Source organism: Carassius gibelio, chromosome A13, assembly GCF_023724105.1.
Source record: "Carassius gibelio isolate Cgi1373 ecotype wild population from Czech Republic chromosome A13, carGib1.2-hapl.c, whole genome shotgun sequence".
Lineage (NCBI taxonomy): Eukaryota > Metazoa > Chordata > Actinopteri > Cypriniformes > Cyprinidae > Carassius > Carassius gibelio.
In genome coordinates this window covers 13,412,232-13,434,949 of record NC_068383.1, presented here as the reverse complement: position 1 = coordinate 13,434,949, position 22,718 = coordinate 13,412,232, and the positions used below count along the sequence as shown (strand labels likewise).

At 37.3% G+C, this 22,718-nt stretch overlaps 2 protein-coding genes across 8 annotated transcripts in view; both read right to left on the bottom strand.

The window, feature by feature from the left end:
• The window catches only part of LOC128026211 (adenosine kinase-like), a 176,284-nt gene extending 159,333 nt beyond the window's left edge, over positions 1-16,951 (bottom strand). The window contains exon 1 of the mRNA XM_052613066.1: positions 16,947-16,951. The gene's annotated coding sequence lies outside the window, so the exon portion shown is untranslated. The remainder of the gene's footprint in view (positions 1-16,946) is intronic.
• The window catches only part of LOC128026209 (vinculin), a 37,963-nt gene extending 15,321 nt beyond the window's left edge, over positions 1-22,642 (bottom strand). For 2 of the 7 annotated variants that reach the window (XM_052613055.1, XM_052613057.1), the window contains exons 1-8: positions 22,319-22,641; positions 16,637-16,707; positions 9,295-9,445; positions 8,287-8,395; positions 7,043-7,165; positions 6,519-6,679; positions 1,376-1,469; positions 222-369 (exon numbers count right to left, since the gene is read on the bottom strand). In XM_052613055.1, coding sequence (XP_052469015.1) covers positions 222-369; positions 1,376-1,469; positions 6,519-6,679; positions 7,043-7,165; positions 8,287-8,395; positions 9,295-9,445; positions 16,637-16,707; positions 22,319-22,486 — 1,025 coding nt within the window. In that variant the 5' untranslated portion in view covers positions 22,487-22,641. Of the gene's footprint in view, positions 1-221; positions 370-1,375; positions 1,470-6,518; positions 6,680-7,042; positions 7,166-8,286; positions 8,396-9,294; positions 9,446-12,774; positions 12,925-13,046; positions 14,003-16,636; positions 16,708-22,318 lie in introns of those variants that run through there. The other 5 variants (XM_052613056.1, XM_052613058.1, XM_052613062.1 and 2 more) reach the window with 4 other exon arrangements.
• Positions 22,643-22,718: the final 76 nt, after the last annotated feature.

Sequence of the window (22,718 nt, the reverse complement as noted above, 5' to 3'; positions counted from 1 at the left end):
GGTAATGCATTGTATAAATGATGATGAATATCATTATGAACAGCACACGGTTGCACTGATGCATAATTCAGCTCACGCAAGCGCCACAGAAACATGTGTTGGCATTTGGCTCTCAGTGTGAAATGCTGAACTGAGGAATCTCTTAGTCGGTTGAATCAGCAGTATAATGGGCTTTGATTATAATTCTGCTTTTTCTCCGGGTGCACCTGAATGGGGCGTACCTGGTGCGCACGTCTGACACCTGATCCGTCATCTGGCCCAAGGTCTTGGCTGTTCCCAGGATCTCTCGTCTTTCTTTCCCCGCACAAAGCTCACCCACTTTTCCTGCTTCATCCAGTATCTGCCGCAGCGCATGCTCTCCCGGATCTCCTGTACGAGAACGTCCAGAGCAGACGTTACAAACACAGTGTTAGGCCACTACACATACACTTTTGATCCATTTCAAATCATGTACATTACACAAATATGAAGTACATAAAAAAGGTACAAATTACATATTAGTACCTTTTGAAAAGATTTTGTGGCTTTGTGTACCATTCAAAAGTTTAGAGTCTATAAGAGTGTTTTCTTAATAAGAAATTCATACATTTTTCCATAAGGATGCCTTAAATTGTGTATTGAATGGTAAAAATAATACTGAAGACATTTATAATGTTCCAAAATATTTACATTTCAAATAAATGCTGGTCTTTTAATTTTCTATTCATCAAAGAATCCTGATTAAAATAAATCCACCAAAATATAAGGCAGTACAACTGTTTTCAAGAAAGGTTTTTTTTTTTTTTTGAGCACCAAATCAGCATTAAATAATGATTTCAGAAGGATCATGTGACACTGAAGACATGAGTAATGACATCACACGAATTATCAAATAACATTTGAAAATCCTACTGAACCCCAAACTTTTGATCAGAAGGGTATTTCATACAGGACTAACACCAGGGGTCATATTATTATTCCCCTAAATTTAGGGTATTATTTTAATTATTCATAATTTAATTAGTGTTTTAAAAATTTTGGAATAATTTTTTTTCGAGAATACTGTAATCTCAAAAACATGCATAATTCGTTTTATCAATACCCCTGTTTTACCAGTGTATAATCAATCTCTCTGACCTGTATAATCAATGACTCCACTGTACATGCTCCCTTAGCATGTAAAATGAGACACAGGTCCAAATAGACGTCATTTATGCATCCATTTTAGCGATCGTGTGTATGTGCTTAAATATGGAAGCTAAAGGACAATTAGTAATTTCCACAGCATAGTTTCAATAAATGGTCTTATTTTACTGTGGAAGTTTTGACTGAAAGTCACAGTGTTTCTAGCACAAAAAGCTGAAATATCCCAGTGAGCTAATGGATGTTATGTTACCTGGAAGACCGTTAGGGTCCCTCAGCCAGCCTTTAGCCTGACCCATCTTTGACTCGATCAGTGCTAGCGCTCTCCTCATGGCCTCTGTGTCCTTCAGAGAGAGAGAGTGTGTTAGTCAGTAATGTCTGTCATATTGGCCCACAGGGCAGGATCTGAGCGGTTACAGCTATTTGTTGCAGTAACAGTTTATGTGGTCATATGAAGGAGTAGATTCTGAAGGGAGGGGGCTCTGCAGCTCTTTCCCTCAATCACACACACAAAGTGTGAGAGGGGCCCACATTATCACCACTTCACACTCCACTGCACCACACACACATTTAAAGAAGAGCCCGTCTGGTTCGGTCACTCAGCCGTGTGTATGGCACTTATCTCTACTGCAGTCTAAAGCAATAGTCATCTGCAAAGGCACTGCATTCACATCAAGAGCATTACACTGAAAGACAAATGAAGGGCATGGGTGTGAAATTAGGTTCAGTACAAGTATCAAGGTCATGCCTTCAATACTGATGCCCAAAAATATTAAGGCTTATTAAGGAGATGCGTGCAATTAATTTTCTAAGCAATCAGACTTTTGCTTGCTGGCAATTATTAATACCCTAGCAAAACCGAGCATCCATAACACCTTAGCAACTGAAAACATGCATAGTGCATTATACAAAGTTTTTTAATAAAACAAAGACTACTGGAGTAGGTAAAAATAAAAAATACTGTTTCTGTTTTTCTACTTAGAATTTAATTTCTGAATTTAATTTAAATGTATTGTGTTACTTGCAGGGTTATTATAGTCAACTAAAACTAAAACCATAATGTTATGAACATTTTTTTAAGAAAAACTTAATTTTGGCCAGTTGCCAAAGGCAACATGTCTCATTTTATAATTTCAAATTAACTTGAAGTACTAAAATAAAATAAAATAAAAGTAAAAATGTATAGAAACTATAAAGACATATAAACAACTAAAAATGACAAAAACACACCGTTACTAAAACTTTAAATTAAAAATGAAAATGGAAAATATACAAATTTTAATTATTCAAAATATTAATCAAACTAAAAGTATCTAGATACAAAAACAATACTGGTTTACATGTTTTTTTTTTTACTTGTTTGTGAAATGTACTAACAATTTCTGAGTGAAAAAAGGGTTTTATACCATTTCTTTTTTCAGTGCAAATATATTTGCATTTTCTTGTATTTTGACTTCTGGTAGTGTTTTGTGGCCCCTGAGGGTCTCAGTCTTACTACTTATATCTTTAAAACATGGAATTGTCTCTTTTGACTCGGTGCAGCAGGCATCCTGGCCACAAGTTCTGTGGCAAGCCCCACTCAAGATAGTGACCTGAAAATGTTTGTTGTCTTTGACTCAGCAAGACAAGACAATAATGGACCTTGAGCTCTTGTTTTGTGCTTGTGGTCTTCCCAGCAGGAGACACACTCAGGCAGCTGAAGCAGCAGTCAGATCCAATCAGGAGAGAGAGATGGGCAGGAAATTCTGCTGCGTATTACACTAAATCTCAACGGTAAAATACTGTATGTTAAAATTTCTCTAAAATATGCAGCTAAATACATGTCAGCCAGCTTTCAAGAATCCATATCAAAAAGCCTTAATATAGTTTGTGGTCATCCCAAAGCAGAACTGAAGCACAAGTATAAATCAATGCGTCTTCTCTCAGCTAAAACGAATTATCCACCCAATCCATTTCCTCTGCCTGCTTTGCCTTCCTGCTGTCCAGTAACTGCCGCTTTCAAGCCAACTGTTCAGCATCTAGCAAGAGAGATCACATTATTTCTAAGTTGATGAGTCATTTCCTATTTGTGTGCATTCTTGGATAGATTCAGCTCAGGGTTGGGTTTCATTCACAAGCCGGGAAAAATGTTATGTGCAGTTATTCAGGTTTTTTTTGTTCTTTTTACTTCAGATATTATTGCAGAAAAATATCATTCAATGTAGTAAATGCATCTGCATTTATAAACAGTTCAAATGTTTGGGGTCAGTACATATTTATTTATTTATTTTTTATTTTTTTTGCTTTTTACTTTTACTTAGGATATGAACTTTCAACTCATAAAAGAATCCTGAAAATGCTTCACAGTTTCCCCACAAACATTAAGCACCACGACTGGTTTCAACACTGAGAATGACAGGAAATGTCTCTTGAGCACTGAATCAGCATATTATAATGATTTCTGAAGGATCATGTGACACTGAAGTCTGGAGAAATGATGCTGAAAATTCAGCTTCGCCATCACAGGAATAGATTACAACATATGCAGTTATTCTAAATTGTAATAATAATTCACAATATTATTGTCACAATATTTATTGTAATTTTGTTCAAATAAATGAAGCCTTCATGAACAGAGACTACTAATAAAAGCAAAAAAACAACCACAAACTGACCGTTAGTGTACAGAAGAAATTAACATTATATATTTCTATGTAAAATGTATAAAAACGAACCTAATGCTAGCTTTAGAATTTGATGTTGCGTTAGTATTTCACATGCTGTGGTATTACAAGCAAAGAGTTCAGAAATAGGCCAGGACGTCTAAACCAGATCAATATTTCGTGATGGAGCCTGTTTGAACAATCTGCTTGAATATGCATTCTTCTTATGTGCCTGATCTCATGACCGATATCTCAAGCTGTGGAGAATTACAATATAAAAAGGTAGACTGATGAACTTACTCTTCAAGAATAAGACACTGGAAAGCTTAAACATTATTCAGCTGGATGACAACATCTGTCTCTCTTTGGCTAACAGAGTAAATAGTGTCAAGAAAGATTTGGGCCAACTATAACTTGAAATTGTTATATAGAGAATGGTGCCAACTAAACCAAGGCTGCTCTATTATGGCAAAAATCATTATCACGATTATTTAAGTCAATTTTGTAATCATGATTATGAGTGGGCCACATGACCAAAACTGTACATGAGTGATTTATTTTTCATTTTCTGTAAATGAGGTTATAATATCATAACCATTGGAATTGAAACTGTATATCGATTAATTGCACAGCTCTAGATTAAACCACTTTTAATTGCTAAACTGAAAGGTAAAACAAAGGCTATGCTCTTACTATTAATTACACTGTGACAAGGACACCTTAAAGTTTAACCGATATTTTAATAAAAACAGGTGCAATATATCCCACCGTAATTTCCTATTACAACCGGAAATATGTGAATATGAAAGCAAACTTCAATCTTTAAAAGTGGGAATAGCTGTGTCTCAGTCGATATTGAGCATACATTCATGTTAATATGGAAAGACAGCTTGTGTTCAGATGTTAGTGATTAACTTTGAGAGTGTGTCTAAATGAGGGATGAAATGAGACTGAAGTAAATATGGATGTGAAGGGTGAGTGATGGCACGGTGTCATTCTACGGCACGGCAGAAAATAACCTCTCTAATTGCAATTCACTGTTTACAGCATATAAAATGGCAAGCCAGGCTGAGAAAAAAGGCTTCTATCAAACATCATGTAGGAGAAACAAGAATGTATATACGAACACACACATACTGTTAGCAACACAATGATCTGGCATGCAGTTTGTTGCATTACAGAGCAGGAGAGAGGAGCTTACCTTCTATGGGAAGGGAAAAAATGGAAGAACACAGAAAAGAAAGAGCAAAAAGAAAGAGGCATTTTTACAGAGTTATACCAGGGCAAACTGAAAAACAGAGGTGACAGCAAAGTAAAGGAAAGCTTAGGAAACTGATTTTGAGAGTAGAGTGATTTCTTAAGGAAATATTTAATATGCATGCTCAGCAAGCAGGGTGTCATCAGTTAGCAAGGGATCAAATGATTCAGTAGACTTCATGAAGTATTGACAAGTAGATAATTAATCTTACTGTCAAACATTGATGTTATGTGTACAGTAATAAGTGATGTTTTTACACCTATGCTGGTTATCAGGCCTGTGTTTTTATGTCATATAGTCAGTGAACAGTTTTGGGAAATGCAACAGATTATTGCATTAGCAGGAGGGGAGCATCACATTCATTCAGGGAGAAAAACAAAGATACACCAAGAGGTCTCAATAGAGCACAGCAATGAATGCCCACTTTTGAAGTGGCAATGTATAATTTCTGTAAATTTTTATGTACATGCATTAAAAATGCATTAAGAGCCTGGAGGCCAAAACTTTTTTGATTTGAGGACCAGGGTAAATTTAACTTATTTTGTCTTTGGGGAAACATGTAAGTATCTTCTGTAACTTCTGAAGGGCAGTAATAATGAAAAGATATATATAATATTTAGGCAAAATAAGGAATACGTACACATCTTTTTTGGTTTACACCCCAGGTTCTTAATGAATTGTTTTTCCTTCTTGAGCATCGGTGAGCATTTAAACCTTTTATAATAGTTGCATATGAGTCTCTAAGTTGTCCTCCTTGTTAATAGATGGATCTCAAAATCATACAATCAGTGTTGAAAAGGGTTCAAATATGCTAAATATGCTGAAAAATGTAAGAATTTGTGGAACCTGAAGGATATTTCTGAAAAACAGCGGGCAGTTTAACTGTTCAGTACAAACAAGGGACACAAGAACAACTATAACTAAACAAAACCAAAAACAGTTGGCTCATCCAGGTGACAACACAGCATTAAGCATCAAGCGTATTTTAAACGATGATTTAAATTGATTTTTAACGATGACATTTTTATAAATTCAAGTATTATTTTCTCTTGTGGATTATATGTAAACGTCCTTTGGTAAAACTATTATCATTGTGTGCATATGCAGCTAAGATCAGTGCTGAGATATTTTGCTATTTCTACAACAACAGAGACTTTACAGATTATTTTCAGTTTCTTATAAAATAAAGAAAAACCATTTTATTAAAATGTAAAAATCACACCAAAAGATTGACACATTATCCCTAGAAGTAAACTTCTCTATGGACGAAATGTGTGAGATTTGGACTTCTCTTCACCGCTGCCAATGTCTTTTGTAAACACAGTACAATAACAGTAAGTGTGTTCACTTAACTTGCCCAGGGACTGCAGGACAGTAGTTGTCTCACCCAGGGAAGCCTACATAGCTTAGTGTAACTGTTTAAGGTGGGGTTTTCTAAAGGAGTCTATGTGTGTATGTATGTATGTATGTATGTATGTACATGATAAAGCTCATACTTTGTTGGCCCAGGCATCCTCATCCCATGAAGTGAGTTGCAGCACTCGGATTATTTCGTTGATCTCGGTGCTCATCTTCTCAAACGTGTAGTTTCTGTTCTTCAAGGCCTCCTCCACACCATGACTCTTGATGCACTTGGTTGTCACAAAGATTTTAATGGCTGATGGGTATCCAAAAACAAACAGTTTTGTTAGTCCTCCCTTTTCCTTTTATCTAAAAACTGTTGTACAGATGAAGATGAGAGTGTGGTTTAAAATCAGGCTACTAATTGTCACCATATTAGTAGACATATTTGCAAACATCGACATTAAAAGCCTTTCTGCTTTTCGCATGTGCAGATAAGCTGCAATCAACCTGGCTCTTTATTACTGAGCCAACAGCAGAAAGCCAAATGAATGAAGGGAAAAATCTATCTTTCCCCACAAGGCGGTTAAATGGCTTCAATTATCAGTGTTGCCATATCAACAAGCTGGCACACTGAGACCGCACACGGCACACGGCACACACACACACAGCAGTTCACCTGATATAAGCACGGGCAGCAGTTCCTTCACTGTGTTCATGGAGGTGACCAGCATCACACGGTGCTCCTGGTGTGTCAGCTCCTGTTGCCGCTCGTCAATCATCTTTGCCATTTTCGTCATTCCTAACAAATTCATACGTCAATAAAGTGATGATGTAGAGGTCAAAAATTGATGTTCACTTTGTGATTTGACAAAGATTACATTTAACAGTGTAATTATATTAGATTTTTAAAGATTAACTTTAAGTGAACGTGATGACAACATGGGTAATCTATGTAAAAATTATGCATGAACAACTGAACATCCAATATAAGTTAATACATGTATATCCAACATCAAAATCTAAAAATATAGTGTTCAAACGTTTGGGGTCAGTAAGATTTTTAAATGTCTTTGAAAAACGTCTCATATGCTCACTTAGGCTGCATTTATTTGATTTAATAAAAAAAACAAAAAACAATCATATTGTGAAATATTATTACAACTTAAAATAATTGTTTCCCATTTTTTATTTATTTTCAAATGTAATTCATTCCTGAGACTAAGCGCGTGACCTTTCAAACGTGACCTTACATAATGGTGAAGTCATAGACACACATTGCAGAGTTAGTGCAAGATCAGCATTTGTGGTTAAATGCTTCGCTGGACTTTTTCCTAAAAAAAAACGTAATTTCTTTTCAACTGAAGAAAGAGTGACATGAACATCTTAGATGACATGGGGATGAGTAAATTAAAAGGAAATTTTGATTCAAGAGTGAACTAATATTTTAATATTTTAGTGAAAACTGTGATAGTTTTTTTTTTATGTACATTGTTAAAAAAATAATAATATTTTTTTTTTTTTATAGCGTATGCCATACATAAAGTGCAAATAGGAAAAGAGCCTGATCAAGGCTACTATAAACTGAAAATGCCTCACTTGAACAAAAATTCTTCCTTCAAAAACAACCTACCAGCTAATAAAAACAGTTGAAGAGGAGACAAGTAACAAATAATCAGTTTTCATGGTCATACCATAATTCAAAGAGATGAATCTCTAAAAAACAAACAAAGTTACAAAAGCATCTGAAAATAATAGTTCAGCCATAATAACAATGAATTCCATTCAGAAAGTCTCTGCCAACTCTCCACTTGCAAAAGCCAGATGTCAAGTGTCAACTTTAAATAATAAAAAAAAAAAAATAAATAAAAAGAAACCTCTTCAAAAAGAAATAACAGAGGTAAAAACATTTATCAGATGTACCTGGTCCGAGGTTTTTAGTATAAGTGATCAAGTCCTCCATGGTTTCCACAACCTCTGCAACGGTCAGGTATTCCAGGATGCCTTTACAAACACGGATAATTTTACGCACCTTAAAAAGACACAAAAATACGAATGATACAATATAAAAAGACACAAAGGAACATTTGCATTTCATTTGGCAGAAACAACTTGGGGCAACAGTGGACTGAAGCTACATAATTCATCAGTATTTCCTGGGAATTAACCTTTACGTTGCAAGCACCATGCTCTACTATTTGTGCAACAGGGATCCCAGTGGACTAATGTTTCATTCTGCAGGTCTCTGCCACAAACAGACAGACCCACAAGATAAAGTACCATAACATCATGCTTACTCAGTGCCCTGTGAACAACACAGCACCTTGAGAAAGATGATAGCAGCACTATTAACAGAGCTCAGAGTAAGCTTTCACCACAAACCGATGATCTAATATCTTGCCGGTAGATGTACATGTTAGAATATATTTTTTTAATTATTGTATAATAGTATAGCAGTCATTGGTAGTAAATCTGCATGTGTTCTCACTAGTTTTAAGGAGCATATTTGGTTTTGAATACATATTACAAGCCCATTTCCACTGTGCTGCTGGGTTCATGTCTTGTCTTGTGATGAGAAATCTTGTGACCCACAGAAGCAGGAACTTCAAAACTAACGCTTGCTGATAGAAGACACACTGTGTGTGAGGTGGCTCCCTCAGATCATGTGCTCACAGGGAAGGCTGGATACGTGGAGCATGGCACATTAAGAAAGCAAATCACAACGCATGATAAGGGACTATGTGTTTAATGTTGATAGGCCAGAATAAAAGCCAGTGCACCTTGCTGAATACTGAGTTTCTTTTGAATGTGTATCAGGCAGGCTAAGGCTACACTGTAAGTGACGTGAATAAAACAAATCATTAATCTCAATTATTTTTATTGAAATCCTTGACTTCATCATCAAGATATAGCCCACATTCCCATTCATACCTCTGCCTCGTCAAAGGTCAGAAGCAGGTCTGAAGTGCCTGACAGGATGCCCCGTGAGCCATCGATGAGGTAATCACGGGCCGGGACAGAGTAGGGGTCTCTCCTCAGCATCTGAGCTGCTTCCACCAGCTTAGCACAGGCATTTTCCACCCTTATAAACAAAAATAAAAACATCATGACTAACTACTGAACCTTTTATACGAACTCATACTGTATAAATCTATACAAATATGTAATGGCTTGCACTATTAAAAATGTTCAAATAAATGCAATATTCAGTGCAAAAAGAAAAACTATACAGTTGATTTAAATTGGAGGTGACATTACTAATTGATTTAACTGCAATTAAATCAACAGCCCACTAAATCACAAATCAAGATGACACTCAATTTCCAGAAATGAGAGCAGCAGTGTCAGTGCTTACAACACAGCCTATTTACAGAGAGGTTCACATCTCCTGACACCAACCACATGTGTGCTGATTGATAAACCCTGTGCCAGCTTGTGTTTATGGTGCCAAATCAGCTAAGACTTTTGCGGTCTTCAACTAAGCCTATCTGCCCAGCCATTTCAAATAGATGCAGATTAATACAGATACCAACACTTTATCTTCCACCAAGACTGATCAAGTCTCATCACTTTGAAAGGTAACAGCACACCTTCTCCTTGATATACAGCACAATTTGAGTTATAATTCATGCCTGCAGGACAAATGGTGTAAATGCAAACTAAAACCTTATTATAATTGACTATGAGCAATAAAAATAATTTTAAATTAATCTTGTATTAATTTAATCTTGTAAATATTTATTCTAAATTTTACCTCAATTTGTTATATATATATACATACACACTGAACAAAATTATAAACGCAACACTTTTATTTTTGCCCCCATTTTTCATGAGCTGAACTCAAACATCTAAGACTTTTTCTATGTACGCAGAAGGCCTATTACTCTCAAATATTTTTCACAGATCTGTCTAAATCTGTGTTAGTAAGCACTTCTCCTTTGCTGAGATAATCCATCCACCTCACAGAGGTAGCATATCAAGATGCTGATTAGACAGCATGATTATTGCACAGGTGTGCCTTAGGCTGGCCACAATAAAGGGCCACTCTAAAATGTGCAGTTTTATCACACCGCATAATGCCACAGATGTCGTAAGTTTTGAGGGAGCGTGCGATTGACTGTAGGAATGTCCAACAGAGCTGTTGCCCGTGAATTGAATGTTAATTTCTCTACCATAAACCATCTCCAAAGAAACCTTAAAGTCTTAGGGAAGCTCATCTGCATGCTCATCGTCCTCATTGGGGTCTTGACCTGACTGCAGTTCATCTTCGTAAGTAGGCAAATGCTCACTTTTGATTTCATCTGACACTTTGGAGAGGTGTTTTCTTGACGGATGAATCCCGATTTTCATTGTACAGGGCAGATGGCAGACAGTGTGTATGGCGTCATGTGAGTGAGTGGTTTGCTGATGTCAACATTGTGGATCAATATGGTCATTTTTCAAATCGTCATATAGTCAGCCCGTGAGATCAACGATACACTATATTATCATGCATGGGTGGAGCAAGAGAGAGACTCTTTGTTCTTGTCATAGCATAACTATTTGGTGTTTTAAACCATGCAGGTGTGTGAGATAGAGCCTATCAAAAATATACTTTCAAACATACTGATAAACTAACGTTAAATATAAAAAAACTGTATTTAAAACAGCTAGTTCATATGTAGTCGGATGCAACTGTCATATCACTTGTCTTGTGACAAATTTGCCCCATCTGCGCACGGAAGTTATCAGTCTAAATTAGGGCTGCAACTAACGATTATTTTGATAATCGATTAATCTGTCGATTATTTTTACGATTAATCGATTAATCGGTTTATGTACTTATATTTTAGTTTTTTCCATTTTTTCCCCAATGAAATTATTAATAAAGGGTCTTTATCATTCAGCATAGACTTTTAAGAGATTTTAACCATTTTGCATTGTCATATCCTCATCAAAAATATACCTGGAGTTGTTTTATTATGTTAGTAATCCTTTGTCGAACTCTTCTGCAATCAAAACACTGACCCATACTCTAGCAAAATTCACAAGGAGATTTCAAATATTGTTTTCACCATGGCAGTCCTTAGAGCTCCTAAAGTAGTTTAACATCCCAAACAAAGCTTAAGGAATCTTTGAGAACATACTTTCACGAAGTATAAGGATAAAACAGAATAAAATTGCAGTGCATTGTATTTTATTATTTACTGGGAAAAAGCTTTATAGCTTATGCTGTGAAATTGTAAACAATCCTTCGGAAAAAAAAAAGTGCCAATGGCATGAAACCTGAATGGAACTCACAATTTAAAGTAAAATCCATCAGAAGGTTGTCCAGAAAAAAAAAATTGGGACACACACAAAAAACCTGCTGTGTGAAAAAGAGCAGTGAATACTTACAAAAGAAGTGCATTTTAAATATACTCAAACATTTAAAAACAAACGTTTCTAAAAACGCGTGTAAAACGCTAGTCGCGCCGCTTTCTCCTTCTTTCCAAAGCGCCCCTGAGGCGTCTGCCTTTGCTAAGCAACCATGACGTGCTCTCTCCATGACGTGCCCTCTCCATGAAGACCCGGAAATTTCAGCAAAGGATAAATGGATGCGGTGTGAACGCGCCTGGAAAAACGGGCGCATCGCACCGCGTGCGTGTCGCGACCGCGTCGCTTCCATTATGAGAGTGCATACTGCGCGCCTACATAGGAAATAACGAACTTGAGCACGCAAAAGACACGATATGTGAACGGCCCCTTAAACAGTTCAGTAGTGCAGAGTTTACAGGTTACTCTTCATTTTGAAGGCTCAAAGTAAAGTACTCCCACTTCCCGCTGAATGCTGCAGAGACGCTGTTCGGGAAGCACGTGACATAAAACGAGGCCAGCTATTGGCTATTCGCTACTTCACCTGCTCTACTGGCTGAGTAAAACCTCCGGTGGCTCATTACTGCCACACTTTGGTCACCGCAGATTTGAAATATGCACGAAATGAGCCGCTTATGGCAAATAAAATTTATTTAGCGACGAATCGATTACTAAATTAGTTGACAACTATTTTAATAATCGATTTTAATCGATTAAATCGATTCGTTGTTTCAGCTCTAGTCTAAATGTTCTGCAAAATTAATCAACGGTGAAAATCAATAGTAGATTTCACATTTTCAGTCCAACAATTGAACACTAATATTGGACATAAACGAACACGTTAAATATAAAGTATTGAAAACAGGTAAGTTCATATATTTAGAGTAAAGTTGAATTGAACTGATGCATCAGTCATCATCGCTCCTGTGCGCCCCATGACGAGCCTGACACACCACCACAGAAACAAGAATGAGATGCATTCTAACATAACATTAAACTTTAGTTAGTGAGGGCTCGTCTAAAATATTGCACATATAGGCTGTTTAGATTAGTTGTTAAAGCGCAATGAAATACCTTACATCTGCAGATGATGTACTTCTGTTTGAAGATGGAGACTTCTTCCCCACTACAGGCTCAAATCCTTCTTTGCGTGTGTGAAGTGCGGTGCTGAACTGAAATAGCTGGGCAGTTTGATAGCCAAATTAGGCTGCCTAATTAATATATATAAATTATTGTAATTTAATACATTAATAGGAGAATGAGCCTAATATCGTCTTGACCTTTGACAGAGACATCTGCTATCGTCGAAACACGCTACTATTGTCTTTTTACACAACCTTACTCACCGGACATGTCACCAATTGAGCATGTTTGGGATGCTCTGGACCGGCGTATACAACAGCGTGTTCCAGTTTCCTGCCAATATCCAGCAACTTCAGCCATTGAAGAGGAGCAGACCAACATTCCACAGGCCACAATCAAAAACCTTATCAACTCTATGCGAAGGAGATGTGTTGCACTGCATGAGGCAAATGGTGGTCACACAAGATACTGACTGGTTTCCGGACCCCCCAATACAGTAAAACTGCATGTTTAAGAGTGGATTTTTTATTATGGCCAGCCTAAGGCACACTAATCGGCATCTTAATATGCCACACCTGTGAGGTGGATGGATTATCTCAGCAAAGGAGAAGTGCTCACTAACACAGATTTAGAAAGATTTGTGATTAATGTTTGAGAGAAATAGGACTTTTGTGTACATAGAAAAAGTCTTAGATGTTTGAGTTCAGCTCATGAAAAAGGGGGTAAAAACTAAATATACTTATATGGAATACTTTTCCATAAGTATTGGAAAAGTTGCCTCACAGGTCTATCTAAGTGTTCAGCTGTGTCCTGTTGCATTAATTCAGTTATATCCATTGCTTCTGCATTCTAAGTCTTGAATTTGATGATGACACACAACCAGGATGAAGACGAGGACGCTGACTCTGAAAGAATAGCAAGCAATTTGGATGCTAAAAGAAAAGAGGAAGTCAGTTAGAACTATAGGAAAAACAAAGGGCATGGAGAAATCAAGAGTCTGGAAACTACCGGCGACATCAGCAACCAACGACGACCTGATCGGCTGAGAAAAACAACATTAGTTGATGACAGACAAATCATAAAAGCTGTCAAAAGGAACCCTAAAATACACGTCTGTAAAATCACCAACAACCTCCAGAAAGCGGGGGTGATGCTCTGTCAATCTACAGCCTAAAGGAGAATTTGACACAGAATTACAGAAGCTACACAGCAAGATGCAAACCTCTGATCAGCACCAAAAATACAAAGGAAAGATTCTTCACAAATGTGAGCCAGTAGCGTTTTGGAACTGAGTTGATGGACTGATGAGACAAAGATGAACCTTTATTTAAGTGACTGGAAAGCAAAAGTGTGGAGAAAAAAGGGAACTGCAAAATGATCCTTAGCATACAACCTCATCTGTAAAGCTTGGTGGAGGTGGTATCATGGCATGGGCATGCATGGCTGTCTCTAGAACAGGACCACTTCATTTTAATGATAACTTAATGTATGATGGCAGTAGCAGAATAAATTTGGAAGGGTACAAAATCATCTTGACTACCAATATTCAAGAAAATGACACCAAACGTTTTAGAAAGGAAAATGACCCAAAACACCCTGCCAGTTCAGTCAAAGACTTTATCGGGGGAAAGAAATGTAAAGTCTCAGATTGGCCAAATCAATCTCCAGATTGAAATCCTATTGAACATTAATTCCACCAGCTGAAGAGGACACTAAAGACAAAAACTCCCCCAAACAAGCAACAGTTGGAATTGGCTGCATTAAAGGCTGAAGAAAAGAATTTCAAAGCATAAGACCAAGAGTCTGCTGATGTCTATGGGTTGCAGACTCACTGCTCTGATTGCATGCAAGTGATCTGCCACTAAATATTAGATTTTAATCTTTTACATCTGCCTTAAATTCAACTGTTACAATCCTTATGATAACATCGAATAGTGGGATGAACTCTAAAAGTGCTGTCCTTTTTTATTTAGTAAAACATGTATGTAACGAAAGACCTAATAATAAAATGTGACATTCTGTAGTTTTGTCATATGTCATATACATCCTTTAATCATATTTGCGAATGTCTTGACTCCACAGCAGAGAAAGCAATTATATCTTTACTGTTATAAAACTTATGGAGGGCACTGTATGTATATGTATGTATATATATATATATAATTAATTATTAAATGAATTATTTTATACAATTTAAATATACTGTACATTATTTTTCATTACATATAATATAAATACAAGACATATAATATATAAAATAGTGTTTCTTAATCCAGTTCTCTCCTTTTCTAAAATATATATATATATATATATATATATATATATATATATATATATATATATATATATACATATACACACACACACAGACATATATTATTTTTATGCAAATTTAACAGATAATAATTATACATAAATAGATTTAATATATAATGTAGAAAACAATGTCTTAACCCAGTTACCTCCTCTTCTCTCGTTGCTAGTCATCTCCTCACATTCCTTGTCAAAAAAGCATTTAAAAAAATGACTTTTGCTGTTTTCTGGACTGTTTTAAGGTTTGAGGAACAAGGGAGGAACAAGTTCTCTGTGACTTTCTGACTTAGCGCCTCTGAGAGAGTGATGAAAAAGATGGAGAAAGAGAAACAAACAGACAGTGTGCATCAATATTAAACAGATTCAATACTAACTGCTCCATCTGCATCTGCTGCCAAGACATCACTTCACAAAGCCGGGGGGACTGGGGAGAGCAGTCATATAGTTTTTGCGTAGACTTATCAATAATGCATCGTAAGCTCTGTGGAAAACAACCCCCAAGCTTCAGCAGTGAGCGGATGACTCAGCCAAACTCAGGCAATCGCACCTGCAAGACCTTATTTAACCTCCATTACTCTGTACATTATTTCAATACATCAAAGACCTCAAACTCTGACATTAGGCTTTGTAGGCATCTAAAATCAGTTTTGACAATCTATCATCACTTTAAACTTCTCTTTACAAGGTAAAGGCACATACTTTGTTAATCCTGCAACCCTCATTGGCAACTGAATCGCCATTGGCTAGTACATAGTTTGGTTTACTCGCCAGACTGAATCTATCTGAAAGTACACTCTTAACATCAGTCAGTCAAGCATAATAATCATGTATTATTTAATAGTAGAACTTTAGTAATAGAAATAAACTGGATCACCATGTTTGAACGCATATTAGTCATTTTAACTGAACATTTTAACTGGAATGGTGGTGGTCATTCAGTGTTTTTGTAAAAAAATGTTAAAAAAATACAAATTTTGGGGGTGCTAACAAAAATACTGATAAGATAATAATGATACAAATTCTACTAATAAGAACTATAAAACACACTAAGGATTACTAAGGATTACTGAGCTGCTGGGTTCATGAAAATTAATCAGGTTTTGTGCTTTCTCTCGAACTGATTTGCTGAAATCAAAACAGATGCGTGTATGTGAGACAAAGCGACGGCGAGTCATGCGCCTTCACACTGGAGTTTACAGTACAGTATGTCAAACACAGGTGCGTTGCACATCCATTCAGATGAACTGAAAAACAGCACATACTGTATCGCGTGACAGAGCTTGAAAATCTGTATGTGCCAAACTTATCCAACTCAAGCAATGGCGAGTTAAATCTGAGAATTTATTATCCATTTGCTAATATTAGACATCATTTAGTCACCCAGAGTGAAGATTTGTTTGCATATGTGATTGATTCAGTCATAATGTAGAGGGTTGTGAGTGTGGCCTGTGCAATGGGCGCATATGTGTTCAGTGTGATTAGAACTAATGTGTGTTCACATGACAAGCGCCTGGAGAGAGACAGGAAGCATAGGTCTTACTTAATGAAGGCCGGAGGCATGTCTCTCTTCATAATCTTGTCTTCTGTGGTTTGAACCGTCTCCTTCCCCACCTGACAACACATGTAAGACAAGCTGGTTTACAAGATGAAGACCATTTAATGAGACCATTAAATGCATTTCTATTTTTATGACACCAGCTGCCACTCAAAAAGGTTATACACACTCATTAGGAAAAGCTTCAGCCCTTAGGCAGACCAGATTGACACAGCTTGTGAATGGAGTCGCTCTGAGTGTCTGGACACAATAAGGGCCTGTGTGTCTTGGATGAGCCCTTAGGCTGATCTACAACTCGCTGTCTGGGATGCTGCCAATACTTCCAACTGTCCAGTCTGAAACAACAACCCATGCTGCTCATCTGCCATTATCACACCCAGTTATTTAGTATTTCCAGAATGAACACATTGGAAGACGAAGATGCAATCAACACATCTGCAAACTAAACAAAACACCATGTTATTAAACTCTTTTTTTGATCCAATGCTTTATTTAATTAAACAACATAAATCAGTTCAAATGGTCAGTTTCATCGATTCAAAACCTGTCACTGAGTCATTGCTTTATTTGCATGATGCATCAGACAAAAACAGAGATTTTCTTTAGCTATAATCACCCATCAACCATTAATCTGAACATTTTCAGTGTGTCCAAGCAAAGAAAAGTGCCCCAATTCTCTCTTACATCACAGCAAAACCACTGTTTGATTTTAAAAACATAACCCTGAGGTGACAAGATATCAGACCACACACACTTTGCTCCCATGCACATGGTCTATTTGCCCTCTCACTGGACTTCAGGAATGACATTACAGTGTCCTTTTTTAGAGGCCACTAATGCAGAGATAGCAGCGTAACAGAGAGATGTTTGTTATCTCCACATGGCACATGGCCACTTCCCGCCTGCTCTTTTTTACACTGAGGCGGTCACATTCATTTCTCTCCTCCATCTCGGAATCATATTTGAAGAAGATTTTTAAGCTTCCATTAAGCTTTTCATGAGGTAACATTTGGAAATAATATATACACATATATATATATATACATACATATAGCACTTTTATTTGATTGCATGGGTGAAAATAACAAGGAATAACAATGAGAAACAGGCCAAACAAACAAACGCAAGTAGTAAATAATAGAGTGCATTGATTCACAGCCGATGACCTGCTTAGGACCAAAGCATGCAGCTGTGAATGGAGGATGGTGCTTTTGTAGTCCAGAGCGCTCTTTTACTGAGTTCTAATCTAAATGGGTGAAGGGGACCCATAAATAAGGCTAACTTGGTAAACTGCTGGGATAAAGTGAGAACAGAGATCTCATATGCACACACAGCAGCCAGTCACAAACATCAACCCTGTGCACACTGTGAAGGATGCTGCACGGCCTGTTTGGTACAGTTAGATGTATTGCACAGAATGAAAAACCCTTTCATTGCAGTTCTGGATAAACATGATGTACCCTTCCAAAAAATTTTTTTAAATACAGTCAAACTGTCATGTGGTCAGAGAGTTGAACACTTACACTTATTATTTTCTATGTATCTGAGGCTTATTAGTGTCTATTGGCACCTGATACATTGAAACGCTCATCTTAGTGGGGCCTCCACCTTAAGCTTCTCTTCAGATACTGAACCTGCAACCACATTCAACACAGTTATTCTTAGTTCAGTGTCCTGGTCTGGGGCAAGAAGAAATGATGGTAAATAAGAGCCCACTATAAGATATTCCTCTAAAGTTCATATGTGTGTGAAAGCAGAGCGGGTGCGACTGCATTCTCTCTCCATGATGATGGCTGTTTATATAACAAGGCTCCTGCACTGTCACAGCACTCTGTCATCTGTTGACTGTTTACGCTCGAACTCTGAAGTGTCTCGCATTCATTCCCACAACCTCTGCAAAGACTTAAGACTCCTTTAAAGGGAAACTCTTGCACACACTCTGACAGATCCATAAAAGGTTGATAAAAGGCCCCTCAAATTACCACATTTGGCACTTTTCATGGTGTCAAACAAAGCATATGGGTAACAGAAAGACAGACTCAAAAGGGATCAGAGCATTGATTATGCACTTTTGATGCATATTTAATGCAGAGTATTTCTAGCAACTGTAGCTTCACTAAAAGGCTCTTTGATCTCAGGTGCATTCTTGCTGTGATAATGGGTTTTGTGAGAGCAGCCCGGGTCAGCAGCTGCTCCTGCTTCCGCCTGTCAGATATCATTAAGGACAATTCAGACAATTTCAGCAAACAGGACTGAAGAGGTTACACTTAAAGAACTTGTTATTTATTGTGGATGATTACATCAAGCCCAATTTCCCAAAACATACATTAAACATACATTAAGTGCAAAGTAACTAAGACCTCCATTGAGTCATGTTTTGAGTTGTGAGCATAAGAGATTTATTTCAAACAGCAACACATAAAAAAAGAACATCTCACAAACCCCAAACTTTTGAGTATTGTTTATAAATCAAATGTTATATTCTACATATTGGTTTTCCAGTGGTCGATACAGAGATCGATCAACCATCACAGATAAACTCACACAGGCATTTATTTTGCCACTCAAAATATATTCTCTAAGGCTGGATTTAGTTAAATGGAAGACTTGCTTTAAAAGCAATATGCCTGTTTAAAGTACTTGAGGGATTATGGGAGCTGGGGGAAGTAAACTGCAAAGTAGTTTATGCTTGTGTCCTCAGTGTGGGTCTAACTATGACAGATCTGTATCCATGGCTAGAATTTAGTTCAGTTTAACACATTTCAAAGGGCATCACCTCCTCTCACACAATCATTTTATCACTAAGGGAGTTTTCCCTGTGAGTGGCAATTCACTAATGTACTAGGAGTTTGGCTTTAAAGGAACACTCCACTTTTTTTGAAAATAGGCTCATTTTCCAACCCCCTAGAGTTAAACAGTTGAGTTTGACCATTTTCGGATCTATTCAGCCGATCTCCGGGTCTGGCGGTAGCACTTTTAGGTTAGCTTAGCATAGATCATTGAATCTGATTAGACCGTTTACATTTCGCTCAAAAATGACCAAATAGTTACTATATTTTTCCTGTTAAAAAACATGACTCTTATGTAGTTACATTGTGTGCTAAAACTGTCGGAAAATTTAAAATTGCGATTTTCTAGGCTGAAATGGCTAGAAACTAAACTCTCATTCCAGCGTAATAATCAAGCAGCTTGGCTGCCGTACCATGGGTGCAGCAGGCGCAAAGATATTACAAACTAGCTGGGGACTATTTTCAGGCACTGCCTGTTAAATAACTGCATTTAACTGTTAAATGCGACATCAAAACAACAGCAGTAGTTCACATATCCTGTAGTTCTGCACTACTGCTGGCTCCAGTCCAAAGGGAATCTAAAAGCTTAGCCATGGATGACATAAACAGCACACATTTACAAATGCACATGGACAGTATGCCAATGGCTCTTTTCCAAAGCACTGTGACAGACTTGGCTGAAAAGACAGACAGACAGAGATGGAGACTCCCCTCCATGCCAGACCCCTGCTGTCTTCTCCGTTAAGATCCATAAAAAGCATTCAGAGAAAGGGGATAAAACAACTCAAATAGTCCATATCCAGGTACAACTAGTTGGCTGTTCCTCACTGGCTTCATTCCACCCAGCAATGATCATTAATCAGTTCAAGTTACCTAAGACCAAATATGGTTCCGGATTGTATCTATTATATCTAGGCCATATATTCTGCAGAAGCTTGAACTAGTGAAAGTCACCATTAAAACAAACAATTACACATTAAATTCTTTATTTGTCACAATTATATTGCCATTATATACATATGAGTTGACTACTATGTATATATAATCTAATCTCTTACCACAATCCCAAAGCGACTACGAGAATGTTGACAATCTAAACATAGAACAGTCTCCAAGATACAGACCGGTCTTTAGAGTGAGGAGATGTATAAAGCCTCTTCACTCAGCCTTGATTTCCAGGCTTGGCTGATGTGCTGGACACTTCAGCAGTAACAGGTGCCACATATGAGGGGGGTGGGGTGCGTCTCCTCTCCAGTGAAGACGCTGACACCTTAGACTTCCTCAAGCCAGCAGGGAGTCACTTTCCCTGCACATGAAACACCCGTCTGGCCATGCACTGTGAGACCGTGTTACTTCCCAGACTAGAAGCCTTTTTTATTCCCGGCACAAAACGCTCACTCCCTATTTGTGACTTACTCACGTACACGTACAGGAGGATTCTTTTCACGTTACTTTATTTAATGACAGCTGGGAGTTAATTATCTTGTTACAGATAAACAAGAAGAAATAGCCTAATACTGAAAGCCCTTTTGACCTCTCAGAATAGAATAGAATTATTCTAGAATATTCTATTCTAAAATAGAATATTTAACTACAGGTATATACTTATTAAACAAAAATGTGTTTCAGATGGCTGAAGGCATTACAATACTTATACTGTAGGACACATGACAGAACAGACCAGAATAAATGTTAGCTTGTTCAAATCAGAAATGTTTAAATCAAACTCATAAATAATAAACATGATTCTATAACTTTTCGGTATATATGGTAGCAATCAAATTAATTCTTTCAAATAAGTAATGCTTCAATAACAGACTGTTGTTGTTGTAACTTTCTTCAAATAGAGACTCCCTTACTGAGACCAGAGAGGAAGGAGAACATACCAGCAAGGTTCTGTCTAGTTGCTGTGGATACACTGGAAAAATAATGGTACAACACTCTTGGAGGTTTCTGGGATTGATGATTCTGTTTTTGATGTTTCCTGGAACTAACAGCTTACTTTTCTAAACACATGAACTCCTTGTACAGAGAATACAGCCCACCTATAAAGACTCCACTATACCAAAATCACTTCACCTTTATGATGCAAACATCATTGCTTCCTGCCAGTTCACTTACTGTACTTAAAATACTGTAACTACTCCTATACAGGATAATGCATTTAGGGAACATCTAAAATATTGACAGAATTGGAAAGTTTACAGCATGTCTTTAATTACAACATCCCTCTGCTCTTGCTGGGGGCGTCAAGTTGAAAATAATTTAGCTACACTCATTTTCAACTATTGCATACAACCTTTTTAACAGAAAAACAACCCTTTTCAGATGTAGGAACTTTAGTTTACCATGTGTAAACTATGTTTTATGAGAAAAAAAATGCTCTGCTTCAGACCATCTCCTCATTGACCCATCAGGACCAAGTGTTTAATATCAACTATTATTTCCTATAGCCACAAACTAAGAAAGTAATATGCGATTATGAAGCCAAACTCAGCATGATCAGTTTACTCTGTTGGTATTTACAATTCCTAATGAAACATATTAACCTGATCAGACCATGACCCTTCACCCCATGATTAACAATAATTTCCACCAAAGTAGCCTACACAGTGTCATTGTTACTAAAATAAAGCAATACTTGTTGTCAGTCACTGTCATTAAAAATAAACTAAATAACAAGTAAATAATAATAAGTAAAACCATATTATGAGGCAGCAACAATAACTTTGGTACCTATTGTGTATGGTAATTTTTTATAAAGGGAGACGTTTTAACGAAATGAAAAGCGCCTTAATAAAGAAAATAAAACAGTTAAACTAAAAGAGTCAAAAAAAAAAAAAAAAAAAAACTGCTGTATGGATGTCAGGACCCTCACCCGCACGAGGTTGCTGACAGCCGCTTGCACTGCCGCCACTGGGCTGGTGAGATCTGGGATCGCCTTCCCATCAACTTCGCCCTCCTCGTGCATGATAACCAAGTGGGATATCTGCTGAGCCACCGGCTCCAGGATACTCTCTATCGTCTTGGTGTGGAAAACTGGCATCCTGAAATCTAAATATCCTCAACACAAGTGAGAAAAAGGCACGAGTTCGCACTGTGGAGCGTTTTCCCCTGTAATGTCTATTCCAGGGTATATTCCACTCATGCAGAGAAATCCCGAAACACCTCCCCAACGACCGACGCCTTCTTGTGGATAACCAAAGTACGAGAGAACGCGCGGCTTAAAAGAGCCAGGGCTCTTCAACCAATCAGCGCAAAGGTTTCACGCCAGGCGG